This window comes from Nicotiana tabacum, chromosome 2 (assembly GCF_000715075.1).
Source record: "Nicotiana tabacum cultivar K326 chromosome 2, ASM71507v2, whole genome shotgun sequence".
Classification (NCBI taxonomy): Eukaryota; Viridiplantae; Streptophyta; class Magnoliopsida; order Solanales; family Solanaceae; genus Nicotiana; species Nicotiana tabacum.
The window spans coordinates 100999241-101015564 of NC_134081.1; the positions used below are offsets into that span (position 1 = coordinate 100999241).

Below are 16324 nucleotides of genomic sequence, written 5' to 3' on the forward strand. Positions count from 1 at the left end.
TTTTTTTCTCCTCTAATAGAGGGAAGAAGATGGTATTTTTATGGGTGATCTTTTTTGCCCCCTCACGTGAAGAAAGAAAATGGAGATATGTGGGGGATTGTGTGTGGGGGACAAGCATGGGGGACAAAGCATGTGTGACAAGTATGAAGGACAAGCATGAGGGACAAAGGAAAGTGGAGTGGGGACACGCCTGGGAAGATGGGAGCAGAAAAGATGGAGTGGGAAGTGAAGTATTGGTGAGATGAGTGGGGAAAAACTCAAGAATGATCAAAAATTAGGTGCTCACAATATTTAATGAATTTCTTAAAACAAATACAAAGTTTAAACCAAATCTATTAAGTTCGACCGAACCTGTATCCCACGTACTTAGCTCTGCCCCTAATATAAACTAATTCTTCTCTGTTCATAGTCAAGCAAACGGACGCTGGCCGCCGCAATGATACATGAAGAAGTTATGAAATCATTTTCCAGGGATATTAAACTCAAAATATCTGTCACAAAGATGGATAACAAGCTAAGAACAGCTGCAGCTCCGAATTAATTGACTGTTGTATCTTAGGAGAATATAAGAATTAGTTCATGTACACAACATTAAACTAGTTTAATTACACTTATCTAGTATATTTTTAATAATCAGCATATTGTCAACTAGATGTGATGTCTATAGCAAGGAAAAGGTTGGCCGTTAAGTTGTAACATCCTATGTCAAAGGAGTTTGAAAACCCTATTTTTATATAGTGTTAAACTATGGGATGAACTAGTTTAAATAGTGTAATATTCACAATTAAGCAGTCATTTGCATGCAAGTTGGAAATATGAATGTAATTTGGGCGTTCGAGAAGTCAAAAAAAAAAAAATGGACTGGTATTGTAACTATAGATGTTTAATTAGAAAACAATAAGCTAATCAACATACAAGAAATGAGAAAAATATTGCATCTCATGTTACATATGATTATGATCAACTTGCTTAATTTAAAATTTATTCATTTAGGTGTAACGTTCAATCCTCATGACCCTCAACGCCTTAAGCAACTTGAGGATCTTAATATTTAAAAACTTAATATAATTGATTGTTGGATATGTGTTGTTTTCGACAACTTTGATAGTATAACTACAAAAAAATAAGGTTTTCAGTGAAGTCTTTCTATGTCAACTTCTTTAGACGCCACTAAAAGTAGTTCGTCATTTTGAATAGTGTTCCACCTATCTATGGCGAACCAACTTCAGGCAAATACATTAAATGGAAAGCTAAAGCAAAATCAATTAGCCTGAAGTAGGTCGCCATTTTGAATAGTGTTCCACCTGAAGCAGAATCAAGGCCTGAAGTTTGTCCCGATTTATAGCCTGTTTGGCCAAGCTTCTAAAATCAGCTTATTTTGAGACATATTTTTCTCAAAAGTACTTTTTAAAAAAGTATTTTTGGGGAGAAGTAGTTTGTGTTTGACTAATTAATTTGAAAAGCACTTTTGAGCAGTAATTAGTGTTTGGTCAAACTTTTAAAAACTACTTCTAAGTGTATTTTTCTCAAAAGTGCTTCTCAAAAAAATGCTTTTGGAGAGCAGCTACTTTTTTCTGTTTCTCAAAAATTGCTTCTGCTTTTCCTCAAAAACACTTTTTTCCTTCCAAAAGCTTGGCCAAACACCTTAATTTTTGGCCAAAAATGCTTTTGGCCAAAAAAATAATATTTAAAAGAAGCTTGGCCAAATAGTTGCACTTTTGGCCAAAAAAATAATATTTAAAAGAAGCTTGGCCAAACAGTCTATTATTAGAGTGCACCACTTCCATGATAATACTTGTTTATGATATAGACTGATTTTCGAGAATTTCGACAAAACAAAGGCTGATTTCAACAAAAATTGCTCAAATAATAAGTAGCAGGAGTTATGCTTTCTATTTATCTAATTTGAGGAAGAGAAAAAAGCAAAAATTTTATGTTATACTTCTATTTCAAATAAATGTAATTTTCTTTTCGCCTTTTCAAACTTATGTTTATCCTTCATTTTTGTACAAACCGATCGAAATAGAGCTTATAAAATCTTTCAAACTTTAAATACTCAATCGTATAAGACCGCCTTTTGATTTTCTCTATACAACTTTTGTTGTACTTTATTCTAATCCAAAAAAGTTTACACATGATCTCTCACACTTCTTTTAAAAAAATATAACTAATTCATCACATTTTATTTGGAATTTAGATACTTCCTAACAGTTCAACAGGTAAAAAAGATTCACAATCACATGATATGTGCATCATAATCCAACTCATCCAACAGTTACAATGTACACAAAAAACCAAATCTAAAAAAGAACTAGTCACACTATTGTGTCAATGTAGCTACATAATACATGTTTGCTTGGTAAAATAGTACGTAACCGCAAAGTAGAAATTTTCATTTTAAGTGTCAGTGCTGACTTTAGCATATCAAATAAATGAGGATTTTAATGGTAGTACTCTTACCTTATCCTATATCATTGGTAACACCAACTCCTCTATTTAAGGACTATTCATTTAAGTATAACTTCTATCCATTTTTGTCAGTCCTGAAATTGCCAAATTCTTAAGTACTCACAATAATAGTGAACCCGACAAAATAATTAACCAAACTCCATGACTACTTAGCCAACTTCATGACTTGCATTTCCATGCCCAACACAATTCATGTGCCCTCTTGTGATATAAAACTGTATATAATATCCAGCTTATATTATACTAATCCCATAATCCAAGAATAGGTCTTAAGTCTCATACTCAGTACATGCATGCAAATACTTCGACATTAGTTTACTGGCAAACAAGTACTATATAAAAGAGCCCATTTTTGTTGAGTTAGTTCATCTACCTTCTTTACTTTCACTTTCCAAAGCTATTTTTCTATCTCCCCCCCCCCCCCCCCCCACATGGATTTACCTGTGAAGACATCAAATTCTGATAGATACAAAATTGAGGCCAGAAATCTTTCCTACAAACTACCTCCAAAATATAATGAGTTAAAATGGTTAGTCAAAAAGTTGGCTACCAACAACAAGACTAGTAATTACATTCTAAGGAATGTGAGTTGTGAAGCCAAACCAGGGGAAATTACAGCAGTTGCTGGTCCAAGTGGAGCAGGAAAAACAACATTGTTGGATATTCTAGCAGGAAATGTCGGTCCCTCAAGATTTTCAGGTCATGTTCTTGTCAATGACCAGCCTATGAAGCCTGCAAATTTCAGGAGAATATCTGGCTATGTTACACAAGATGAATCTCTTTTCCCTCTTCTCACAGTTGAAGAAACTTTGATGTATAGTGCACGATTCAGGCTTCGTGAGGGGGACGATAAGGCCAAAGATAGAGTAACAAAGCTGTTGAATGAGCTTGGTTTAGACCATGTTGGTAGTATGAAAGTTGGGAGTGAATCAAGCAGGACAATTTCGGGTGGTGAGAAGCGTAGAGTGGCAATTGGAGTTGAATTAGTCCATGATCCTGCTGTTATTCTACTCGACGAACCAACTTCAGGTCTTGATTCTGCTTCAGCTTTTCATTTAATGTATTTGCTAAAAACCATGGCCAAGAATCAAGGTAAGACAATTATATTAACTATCCATCAGCCTGGTTTTCGAATTCTTGAACTGTTTGATAAAGCTGTGTTGCTATCAAATGGATTTGTCCTTCACAATGGATCTTTGCATTTATTGGAAGAGAAGCTCAAATCCACTGGCCATTTCATTCCTCACCATGTCAATGTTCTTGAATTTGCAATTGATATTACAGAAAGCTTAGCAGAAAGCCTGCATTATGGAGAAAGTGACATTGAAAAATGTGAAACAGAAACAGAAAGTGATAATATGCCTAACAAAAATGCTGAAGAAAAGCAAGTTCTTTACTCTAATTCTCCACTGAAGGAAGTACTAATTCTGAGTCAGAGATTCTGTAGGAATATTTTCAGAACCAAACAACTTTTCTTGGCTAAGGTAATCCAAGCATTACTTGTGGGGCTAATTTTGGGATCAATATTTTTTAATGCTTATAGCAACACAAAGAATTTGGAGCTGCAATCTCAAGTTGGATTCTTTGCTTTTAGTCTCACATTCTTGTTATCATCCAATACAGAAGCTCTACCAATTTTCTTAGAAGAGAGGAGAATTCTAATGAGGGAAACATCTAGAGGAGCCTACAGAATTTACACCTACAATATAGCAAACACTATAGTTTTCCTCCCTTTCCTTCTAATAGTTGCTCTTCTCTATGCTATACCAGTTTACTGGCTAGTCGGATTAAGGTACGAATTCAGTGCATTCGCCTACTATACTCTCGTGTCATGGATGATTTTCGCAATGGGGAATTCATTTGTGGCAGCATGTTCAGCGCTAGTGCCAAATTTCCTCCTTGGAATGTCATTTATCGGTTGCCTAATAGGTGCATTTTTCCTGTTCTCGGGGTACTTTATATCGAAGGAATCAATACCCATTTTCTGGCTATTTGTGCACTATCTGAGTCTGTTTAAGTATCCATTTGAGTGTTTCTTGATCAATGAGTATGGAGGAGAGAATGGGAAACTGAAGTGTATACAGAAAGTTGATGGAGTTTGCCTAATGTATGGTGAACAGTTATTGGCGCGACGTGGTTTAGAGGAGTCACAGAAGTGGATTAACATAGGTATTATGTTAAGTTTCATCTTTGGTTACAGGTTTTTGTGTTTTCTGATTCTCTGGTATAGATCTATTAGAAACAAATGTTGAAAGAATGACTAACAAAATTTCCTTTCATATATGAATATCTCAGTACATTAGTTTGTTTTTTTTAGACTTTTCCATATTCTTGCAACATATTTCAGTCTTCTTTCTCATGCAAAACAGTCCAAAATGCTAATTCCAAATGAAACCATCCCACTTCAAATTCAAGAAGAGTTGTTAATTTTCAACTCCAACTTGCTTATCAGCCGCAAAAAGAGAGCACAAAAACTCATCATTTGTGTTATTAAATGGAAAGAAAAATGACAATGTCTTTGCTATGACAATGAACTAGGTAAAGATACAATAGATGACTCAACTTGTATAGTAATAGTAGCCATAAAAAGTAATTTAATTATACTCCATTGGCAGCAGATGCTATTTTGTATTGTTTTATAGAGAAGATTAACTTTTTTTCAATGTATTTGTTATGGGAGAGGAACACTTCACTTTTCGGTACTTTATTGCAGCGAAAGACTTGACAAAGTCTTCAAAAGCTAATTAGTTTCAGCCTAACCTGTTGACATCTCTAACATTATTGGGTGACACTCTAAGAAGCAATGTACTTGGTCCAATAATTCTTGTTAAGAAGAGGAAAAAAGAACAATTTTACTAAATTATAGTGGATGATCTTCTCATACTTTAGGAAAAAAATTTACACCCAACTTGCTCTTGTCAACAACCCTTTGGATTCACAAATCTCAATTTGAGTTTGCATTGGGTAAAAAGAGAACCAAGAAGCCAACCTTAAGACAATTTATTTATTCATTCTTTTTCTACCTGGAAGGGAGCTTTAGAGCAACGGATAATGGTAAAGTTGTCTCTGTGTGACCTATAGGTTGCGAGTTCAAGTTATGAAATCAGTCACTGATACTTGCATTTGAGTAGGCTGTCTACATCACACCCCCTCTCAAGGTACAACCCTTCCCGGATTCTTTATGCACCGAGTTGCTCTTTTATGCTTTTTCTCCTAGATAACTTACATCAATGATTAACAATATCCATGAAGAAAAAAATACACTATAAGAAAAAGTCAATTATGAGTAATTTGGTAAAACAAAGGTAAGTCGATAACACAAAAAAGAGGTAAGTAATATACATCTGGTTAAACTATACTAACAGTGTACAATTTGCTATATTACACTATTAATGTATGTAAGTTAGGTCCTATTAATAAGGAAGTATTACTGAACCACAAACTCTCTAGTTTCCGAGCATGTGCTAGCAGAGGCGAATCCAGAATTTAAATTATATGGGTTCAACTATAAAATTTTTAGCATTGAACTCATTATATTTTTAAAGTTATGGGTTCATATTTATTATTTTTATAATTTTAAGGAATTTTTACACATAAAAATTTACTCCGCGTCAAAAGTTATGGGTTCAATTGAACCCGCTGCTAACCCTCTGCATCCGCCCCTGTTTGCTAGTGTAGAATAGGCTCGTTAAGAGAAACAATTTAACTACATTCAATATTCACATCAAATCAATAAATACAAGACATTTGCCCGTTATATAAAGATTTATAAAATATAGTTAAGTGATGTGACTCTCACTTTAATCTGTAATCTTAAGGATAAACAGCCTCGTTTGGTGTAAACACGGGTATGTTTTTTGCCTTGATAAGCATCTATCTGGACTGGTAAGGATAACTAGCACTGCAGTTAGGATGCAACTGCAGTGCTACTTAATATAGTAACGAAAGTTGATTGTTTTCACATTATATTATAAGAATATATGTAAGTTTCAATCCAAGTTCTATGTGTGCTTGTTATATACAATTAAAAAGAAAAAAATTACAACATGTTCGTAGCAGAAAAGAGCTTGGTCCTTAATTAAAAAATTTCAGAAGGTAAGATTGTGGCATTATTGGGCTTTGGTCCCTATATTGAGATACTTGGTTGAACGTCAAAAGGCTGAAATCTGCATCATGTACCAGTTAAAGAACTTCCTACTTTTGCAGATTTTATTTATGAGTTGGGTACAATTCAAAAAGAGAAAGGATAGGAAAAGCACAACCTCTATGAAATTACAGAAATGCCTGGCCAATTTTCCAAAGTGTGCACTTTTGGCTTTAATTCCAGTGCTGTATTGTTTTTAAGGAAATACAAGAATTATGTAAAACGTATTAATAGGATGCGACTTAAGATAGACTGAAACAATAAAAGGAAGTCGTTGACAATACAAGCTAACAAATCGCTGACTTGTAAATCATATTTACATAATGCGACTTATAAAATGCAACTTGTAAACCGCATTTCGATTGTAAGTCGCATTTGCTAATTGCAACTTATAAATCGATTCGCCAGTTCAGCCTGATCAGTAAGCTCCACGTCTTTCGGAGTTATCGGGTCTAGGGTTTCGTGTACATCTTTTGTATGTATGTATATATGTTATGGGTAGGTCAGAGCCCTGTTCCGTTCATAATATATCCATCAGTAGATGCTTGTAGACATATCCTGTCAGTTAGTGCAGTATCTTGGGCTTGTAGGCATGGTATGTATATTTTGGTGGTTTGTCAGTTGTAGTAGTTACGACGGCCTTGTTGGCCCAGCTTTATATTGATATTTAGTCAGTGCTAGTTTCCATTCAGTTTTATATTTTGCTTCGCAAATTTCTTGCAATGTGGCCCCATGGCCAAATTATGACATTATATGTTCAGAGTCCCTTAGTCGCAATTTAGTACGCTAGGTTAGGTGAGACACCGGGTGCCGGTCTCGCTCCCAGGTTCGGGGCATGACAAACTTGGTAATTATAAGTCTGCATTTGATAAGTCGCACATAGGTTTTATAAATCGCATACATTGATTGCTACTTAAACATCGCATTCACATTGAGACGCATCTACTTGCTGACTTATACGACTTTACAAGTTACTACCTATAAATCGCATAACGTTGACTAGTAAGCATTGGACAAATGCAACTTAAAAGCGATCTATGAACTTGCGTCATTTGCAATTTAGGCAAAAAATTAAGCCGCTTCACAATCAAAATCCTCAGTGAATAGTTTTTGCATGCTTTTAATTTAAACAACAAAAGTTGGTATCATGTTTCTCTGTTTCGTTTTAGCATCGGACCATAATGTTTTGGAAATTTGGGTTTAAGTTATATATACTGGTGTGTAAAAAAAACTTTTACACTAATAGAATCACCTATTATTGTGGATAAATTTAACCTGCCAATCTATAATTATTAGAGCAAAGAACTTTAACTCGATTGAATCTGCCTGCTAATATGACTTGGCACCATATAGCAAAGAGTAGTATATGGAGTTATTAGCCTGAAGCTAAAGGGACAGCAGGATGAAGAGTTGGAGATTCACCATTGATTCTTGTTATTCAACAACCTGGCAGCATAATCTTACAGTTACTTTACTTAAAATGAACTAAGAAAGAAATTTCGAATCTTACTTCACAGTTCACATTATACCTGTTAATCGGGCCGGGCTGACCCGTTTACAACCCGGTTCAGCCCGGTACTGTAGCATGGGGACGGGTTGGGCGGGAGCGGATTTCAAACGAATAATTTTTTGATACCGGTGCACCGGAACCCGCTAAGCCCGTTAACGGATTTTTAACGGGCTACAACCCGGTTCAACCCGATATCCGTTACAATTTCTTCTTTTTTTTTCTTTTTTTTTTTCTAGTAATGGTAATGATTATTTGACTGTTACATGCCATTGGATAGATGATAATTTTTGTATGCAAAAACGTATTATTACTTTTAAATATGATGAAGATCAAAGTCATACTGGTGCATTTATAAGTAATATTATCCATGAAATTGCTATATTTTATAATCTTGCAGAAAAAGTTTTGTGTGTGTCATTTGATAATGCTTCTAACAACAATGTTGCTATTACAATATTAAAATTGTATCTACACCCACCACTTCCTGAAATATTTCATGTTATTTATGCATGTCATATTTATAATTTGATCGTGAAGAGTGGCCTTGAATTATTTAGAGATGATATCACTTTAGTTAGAAGAGTTGTTGGTGTAATTCAAGAAAATAATAGAAGTGCTAGATTAAATGCATTTAAAGAAAAATGTATACACTATGGACTAAAACCAAGACTCATGCCTGAAGAAATAGTTACTAGGTGGAATTATACTTATTTATTCTTAAAATGTTGTTATAAATATAGAATGCCTATAATTGAAGTTGTTAATTCTCATTGTACTGATCCTAGCCGTTTGTTAACATCTAGAACTTGGGATGTCATTGAAGATGTTGTAAAGTTTTTACAAAAATTTTATGTGGCTACACTTGAGTTTTCTGGAGCTTATTATCCCACTATTGCAAATAGTTTAGTTCATATTGTTGAAATTTCTCTTTTACTACATAATTTGAAGAAGAAAGAAGGATATACTTCTGTTGTTGAATCTATGCTAGATAAGTTTAAAAAATATTTCTACCCAATTTCCCCTATTTACCTAATTGGTGCTATTTTAAACCTTTCTATCAAAATGGCCACTTGTCGCCAATTAATCAGTGCTTTATATTCTTATATGGATATTGGACCAACTGAAACTCCTGATATTGACACTTATATTTCTAATCTACACAAACATTTAGAAACATTATATAATTATTATGTTAACATTGTTGATGCTTCTTCTGCTGTAGATGCAAATATTCCTTCAAGTTTAGTTTTAACATCTGGGACCAGTGCTTTGGATGATAATGATGGTGTTGAAGATTATTTGATTTGGTCTACACTAGGGGAGCATCAACAAACCCAGTAGCAGGAATATTGATGAACTTCAATTCTACTTGCAAAAGTCAGCAGAGCCTCGCACAATAGAATTTCTACCACTGGGTTGGTGGAGGAGCAACTCAAATCAATTTCCTGTTCTTTCGGCCATGGCCCGAGACGTGCTAAATGTGCCGATTTCAACAGTCGCATCAGAGAGCGTATTTAGCCAAGCAAGGCAGCAACTAGAAGATACCCGTCATTCATTGGGCAGCAACGCTTTGGAAATTCTAGTGTGCTTCAGAGATTGGATAAGATCAGAACGACGAAATCACGGGCGTGACGAGGTAGATGAAGCGGAGGACCAAGAAATTGGAGATATAATGATTTATGGTTCTGATTCAACCAATGCCGGAAACCAAGAACCTCATGTTGACTTGGATGAACTTACAAAAATGATGCAAAGCATGTGATGTACTATTTCTTATTTTTATAATTGTTGTAAACTTTTAATTTGCAAGTTTAAAAATAACAAAATCAAAAAAGAACTTGCAACTTAATTTGAAGTATTATATATTATTCAATAAAAATATCAAATGAAAGTTTTCGGAGCTTGATCCTTACATATTGCCTATTGGTCTTATTAAATAATTTTTTGTAGCCACTTACTTTCAAATTTCAATTTTAAAATTATAAAATTCAAATTTAAAACTTTAAACTTCAAAATTTAATTCTAAGCCTTAAGTTTGCAAACACTTGTATCAATAACATTGAATAAAAAAAATAAAATTTACTTAAAAAAAAAATTAAAAAAATTGCACTGCCCGGTCCAGCCCGAACCCGGACGGAAAAAAAATACGAAAAAGTACAGCCCGCTAACAGCCCGGAACGTTAAACGAACGGGCTGATTTTTTGTGTACAGCCCGTCCCACCCCGCCCGTTAAACACCCTTAGTTCACATTCGCCTCCTCCAAAGTAGGGGTAAGGTCTACTAGATACATACTACTCTCCCCAGACCTAACATGTGAGATTATAATGGTTTATTGTTGTTGTTATACTTCACCTCCCACCCCTTCTCCCTAGCCCGGCCGATGATTGTGCAGCAGTGAATTCACCTGACCTTTTGCGATAGGTTTGACGCGAATGTGAATTAGTCTGAACAGTAAACTTCATATACCAGATGGTTATACTGGAAAGAAGGAAAAAAAAAAATTTGCTGAACACACAAGTAGGGCTGCTTATCGGGCGGATTGGACGGTTAATTACTCTTAATGGTTTGGCTTAACGGTTATCGGCTTTTAAATGTATTAATCCGCTAGCCACCCGATAAGATATCGTGCGGATTGGTAACGGTTTAGCTCTTATCGGGCGGTTTATCGGCCTAATTCAATATATATTGCGTTCATTAATTGTTTGTTGACCGCCTAGCATACAAATTCAGAATAGAAAATTACACATTGAGTCCAGACATACATGTCTGTTAACGCCTACATAAGAATGATGTAGTGTGTCATGCGTTGTAGAGTGAAAAAAGTTGTGGCACAACACTATTGTTCTTCTATTAAACATAGACAACATGCATTAGTTTTAAAAAAACAAAAGCAGAGGTGAACCATAGACAGCAGCTTAAACAATCTTGTTGTAGGGTGGGAGAGTAAGCTAAGCTAAGCCAAGCCTGGGATCTTCTGATGCATAGTACGTAAGGGTTCTGATTATTTAGGAATTAGGCGTTAGAACTTAGAGATGGAGTACTGGAAGAAGTGGAAGGGTTTTTGATATATATATATATATATATATATATATATATATATATATATATATATATATATATATATATATATATATATATATATATATATTCTTAACGGGTTAACGGATTATCCGTTAAGAAAATTGAATAATCCGCTCCCAAACCGATAAACCGTTAATAAAAAAATTTTAATTCGTTCCCCGTCCGTTAAACCGTTAACCCGATACCAATAAGCCATTAAGCTTCGATTTCGATTCGGTTTTCGATTTCGGTTCGATTTTGAACACCCCTACACACAAGGCATGCCACAAGCCAACAATTATAGCACTTGGGTTGGAGTATCAATCCGGCACCAGCCTTTCTTTTGACTCTGACAATGTAGTAGGAATATATACAAGGTTGAATATTTTAGAGCAAATAAATAAAAAATACACCATGACAATACCCATGGCAACTTGTATTTTTAAAGAAATCTACAATATTGTTTATAAATTTTCTGGCCATCGACATCAGAAAAGAGAAGGAACTATAATCACCGATTACATCAGAATTATTTTCTTATATATTTTCTGGTTGCAACTTAGTGCAACACATTTACCATTTACAAAGGCAGACATATGTAGGAGCATGCACATCCATTTAATCAGAGGACATGCATGCTAAAACATATGCTATTAATTAACCTGTGATCGCGACATTAATTATAACATGATACTTGATAATAAAAAAAGAAGCAGTAAATAGGATGCCTTTTTCACCAGAAATCGCCTAAAGAAGATGAGCTCGAAGAATCGAGGAGTGAAACTCTTCGTCTCTTGCTTGACAGTGTACTTCTCGAAGAGAACTCCTCAGAGGCATAAAATTTATCAAGCACTGACCTCAAAGCCTGACGAACAGAAGTTACAAGAAGCTGGCACCTTTCGTTATCCTCAATATTCCCTTCATTGCCCTCAGTGATCACGAAAACGCTAACCATTCTGTTTCCTAACGTAGCGATCTCTGCCCTCAAAGTCTTTAGGGGAAGAGTATCCAGAGCTTGTCGCAGATCAGAAATAAGCTCATGCTTATATTCACAGCACACAGATGCTTTGACAGAATAAGTGGCTCCGCCAGATCCCTCTGCTTGTTGTTCGACACATACTTCATCGATGTCTGTTGGAACTAGAACACCTTTGGTAGCTTCTGCTGCATTCACTCTCAAATCCTTTATGTGACTGATGACTTTGGCAAGTAAAGCGGCCTTATCCATCTATAATATGAAATGAAATTCAGCTTGAATTAAACTCAAAGACTCTTCAAAGGGAATCTACAATAGTTATGGCACTAGAATTGCAGCAACTTCATCATTGTCGCTAGGTTAAGTATCTTAGATATGTTAGGACTTAGGAGGTAAACCAACCACCTTTGCCCCTCTTAAACATACAAGTAATGCATATAATAATGAGTTTAAATACCAAGAAACAGAATCTCCTCCCAACTTAACATTTCAAGTAGTTATGACAGACATAAGATGCATGAAACTAGTCTTGTTCTTATACCTTTCTTGGCCTTTTGGCTACGATCAAGTGTAGTATGAAACTAGTCCTGTTCTTCTAACATACAGCTGTGTCTAGTAATCTGGCATAATTAGACATGTGTTTCATGCAAAATCAAAAAAGATTTCTAAAACAATTTACCTAATATTGACTATCAACAAGTTAGTGGCAGCCATTCTTTCCAAGAATGGAGAAGCCCTAAATTCCTGTAGGCTATGGCTACAAGTTACAGAACTTAGGATGTCGAGAAATTGTAGTAAAGCTCCAGAATAGCCTTATAAATTCAGATCTTTACCGTCCTTAGCCTTCTACTTTTATATCACAGGCAGCAGCAAATATAGTTCACATTTCGTCGCAAGGAAAAGTTAACTGCTAATTCAGGTGACATACCATTTTTTAAATGTTTCAATTAATTGCTTAAATAAGTTCAGCCAGAGCAGCTAAGCAATATTAACAATCCAATCATTTAAACAAACCAGTTAACATGTAAAGCAGTACCATATATAAACAACACAATACACTCCTCTTCTATTTATGATACAACCAGTCGTGGAGCCACGTGTATTCTTTCCTTGCAGAGCTAACATGTTTAGAACCCAATAACTTAAAAAGACTAGAATCTCAAATCCATAAGCGGCTTTGCCTCTGATTCTCTTTATCGAAAAATTACATTGCTAGGTAAATTCTTTTTATGTATATATATTACGTATTGACACCATTTGGTTTCTTCCTGAGTCTACTTCTTTATATTTTGGTCCCTTAGTGAAAATTCTAACTCCGCCGCTAGATACAACCTAAGGACAAAGTTGGCGTTGCTTCCTGCCTAATTTCAGTTTGTCTAAATATCTTCACTAGTTCTAAAATAAGAACATAACACAGTAGACAAAGTTTGAAAAAATAAAACAAACCAAATAAAGGGAAATTACCTTATTAGTGCCAGGAATAAGGTTTCTGAGAGTGCCCAAATGACCATTAATTCTCTCTCTCCGCCGCCTTTCAGCTTCACTATGATTCTTCAATGCAATCAAAGCCTTTTCAGGATTAACACCTTTTTGCTCTTGTCTCACCATTGCCTTAACTAGCTCTCCTCTTTCATTATCTAAAATCAATGATGATGATGGAGTTGACCCATTTGCCATTATCCCCTGAAAACCATAGTCCTCATAAAACCCATTAAAAGAATTGAAAAACTCCATCTTTTTTTTCTCCAAAACACACACTAAGTGTGTAAAAACACCAACTACAGTCTACAGCTTGTTGTTAAAGAAGAAAACCAGGTGGACGGTTAGTTGGTGATGACCAAATAGAAATTCTTGGACTAGGTTTGCTTATTATTTCAGTTCCACTACAAACTGGAATTTCCATCACAAAAAAAACTAACTTTTTTGGTTATTGACAAAGTTTCTGACCAAGAATATATGTAACATTGAAAATTTTCTTGAATTCAAACATTATTGGAGAATTTGTGATAAGCCAACTTCCACTTGCAAGATAAACAGAGAGATTTTGAAGGGGTCCCTCAAAGAGAAGAGGTAGACAGAAAAACTGAGTGACACTTTAGTTGATAAGACAGTCACGGCATACTAGTTGGTTTTGGCAATTACTCTATTTAAACCCTAAATATTTTGCCTAAGACTGTACAAAAGTCTAATTCACAATAATATAAAAACAGCTAAAGGGACAGCAATGACTACCGAATCATATAAAAAAATTTAATGTTCCAAATTAAAATCTTAGAACATTAGTTGTCTGTGACATTCATTTTAATATTAATATAAATCTTGCGGCAAATATTGATATCCGCATCCGCTGTATTAAGATCCTGTTATGTGCGAGATCCGAAAAAGGACCAGATCTATTGTACGTAATCTTATCCTATATTTTTACAAAAGCCTATTTGCATGGTTCCAACTCATAACCTTCTATGTATAAGTTATTTTATGTTCTTTAAATAACAAAATATCTCCAGTAATCCAACTCTTAAATAACTTTTTCTAAAAGGACTTCCATTTACTCTTTTGTTCTTTAGCACAGTACCTTTTTGAATACTGTCTTAGCCTGTTGTGTTCTTTTTAATAAGGTCATATTTTGACAAAATGTTTGGAGGAAATAATTTGTTTACCAAACTACCAAAGTCATGAAAATGCAATAATATAGTGTGTGTCTGTGTGTATGGCCAAGTTAGGCCATCAGACAAATGCAGTTGGTGGGGACCACTTTCCTGTGGGTGACTAAACCCCATCTTATCTCATCATTTTGCCAAAGAGCCAATCACTCACTTACCAACTCCATTTTTTACTCTAATACTGAGACCCTTCAACTAAAAATGACTCATTATTTTAGGGATCTTCGTCCAAAATAGACCGTCAAATTTATTATTTATTTTTTAAATTGATATACACATATTATGTATGATTATATACATATTATATATCTATTAATTATTTTTAGTTAAGTGGTTATGTAAACAGTTATTTAAATTAATCTTCTTCGTTATTTTAAGCTCCAATTAGACAGGTGCCCTGTTAATTTACATTTTCTTACCTACCACTTTCCTCTAAGTACTATTTTGGAGGATTTTCCCTTGTCTTTATCCAACTTTGGGCTGATCCTCTTTGTTGTGATACCATTTTTCTACAAAAGCAGCATTATCTTATTATAAAGTTAAAACACAAGAACCAAGATTTTGATTTTGGCACCTTATTAGTTTTAGTCTAAGTAGGTTTAGACCTTGAAATTAATAGTATAGCTAAACCTGATATCTTTACCTGTGAATTTTATGTGGCTGTGGTTTTTAGATCTTAGTATCTAGAAGAGATCTTGCTAATGTCTGTAGTTTTAGCATCCTGTTGTCCTCATCTGGCCAGATCTATCCCAACCTAAAAAAGAGCAATTAAATCTTCAATTCAGATTTGGAAGATTTTTTGACCTAGATTGATGTAAAACTTTATGTTCACCAATCCAACCACAGGGCTCTTATTCACACCCGAACTATACAAGTAAAGATCAAGTGGTAACTCACTTTTAATAGCTAGCTTTTCCACTTTAAATAGCCAGCTCTAGGGATGGCAATAGAGCGAGGCGGGCAGTGCAGACATTTTGACCGGCCCTATCCTGTCCCATTTAGTTTTTTCTCGGATTTTTGCTCTGCTCTGCCATGCCCCGTCCCGCTAAGCCCTGACCAGCCCTGCCCGTTTATGTTTTTTCATCATTTTTCTTTATTTTTTATTTTGTTGTATTCTAAATTAATTTTTTTTAACTTTTTTCAAAATTTTATTTGAACCTCATATAACTGAGTAAGTTGTTTTATCCTTGTTCAATAGTTGATTCAAAATTTCCTTCATTCTTATAAATTATTTACTGAAATAGTTATTTTCATTACATATTATGCTTCCAGCAGTATTGCTCCTTTAATGGAGTAATCAGTTAAGGTTAAAATACGAAATCAACGGCAACAAAATGAATAAACACAATCTATCATAACTTACCAGACCATTAAGTTTGAGATTTTTCTAAACAAAAAAAATTATATCATTCAATTCATCATTTCACTAGTAGAAATATGAAGAATTTAATAAGCAATCCAACTTAAACATACCGTTATAGTTAATGTATTCAAAGCAAGTC

The 16324-nt window shown here is 34.6% G+C and overlaps 2 protein-coding genes across 2 annotated transcripts; one reads left to right on the forward strand and one right to left on the reverse strand.

Annotated features, from left to right (window-relative positions):
* The first annotated feature begins 2900 nt into the window (after positions 1-2900).
* LOC107797300 (ABC transporter G family member 10-like) lies at positions 2901-4726 on the forward strand. Its single transcript, XM_016620171.2, has one exon. It carries the CDS (start codon positions 2901-2903, stop codon positions 4719-4721), a length of 1821 nt encoding a protein of 606 aa, XP_016475657.1. The 3' UTR covers positions 4722-4726.
* A 6858-nt stretch (positions 4727-11584) lies between these two features.
* Positions 11585-14282, reverse strand: LOC107811315 (transcription factor bHLH30). Its single transcript, XM_016636215.2, has 2 exons — positions 13624-14282; positions 11585-12411 (listed from the first exon to the last, which is right to left on the reverse strand). The coding sequence occupies exons 1-2, from the start codon at positions 13891-13893 to the stop codon at positions 11917-11919; spliced, it is 765 nt and encodes a 254-aa protein (XP_016491701.1). The 5' UTR covers positions 13894-14282; the 3' UTR covers positions 11585-11916.
* Between the last annotated feature and the right edge of the window lie 2042 nt (positions 14283-16324).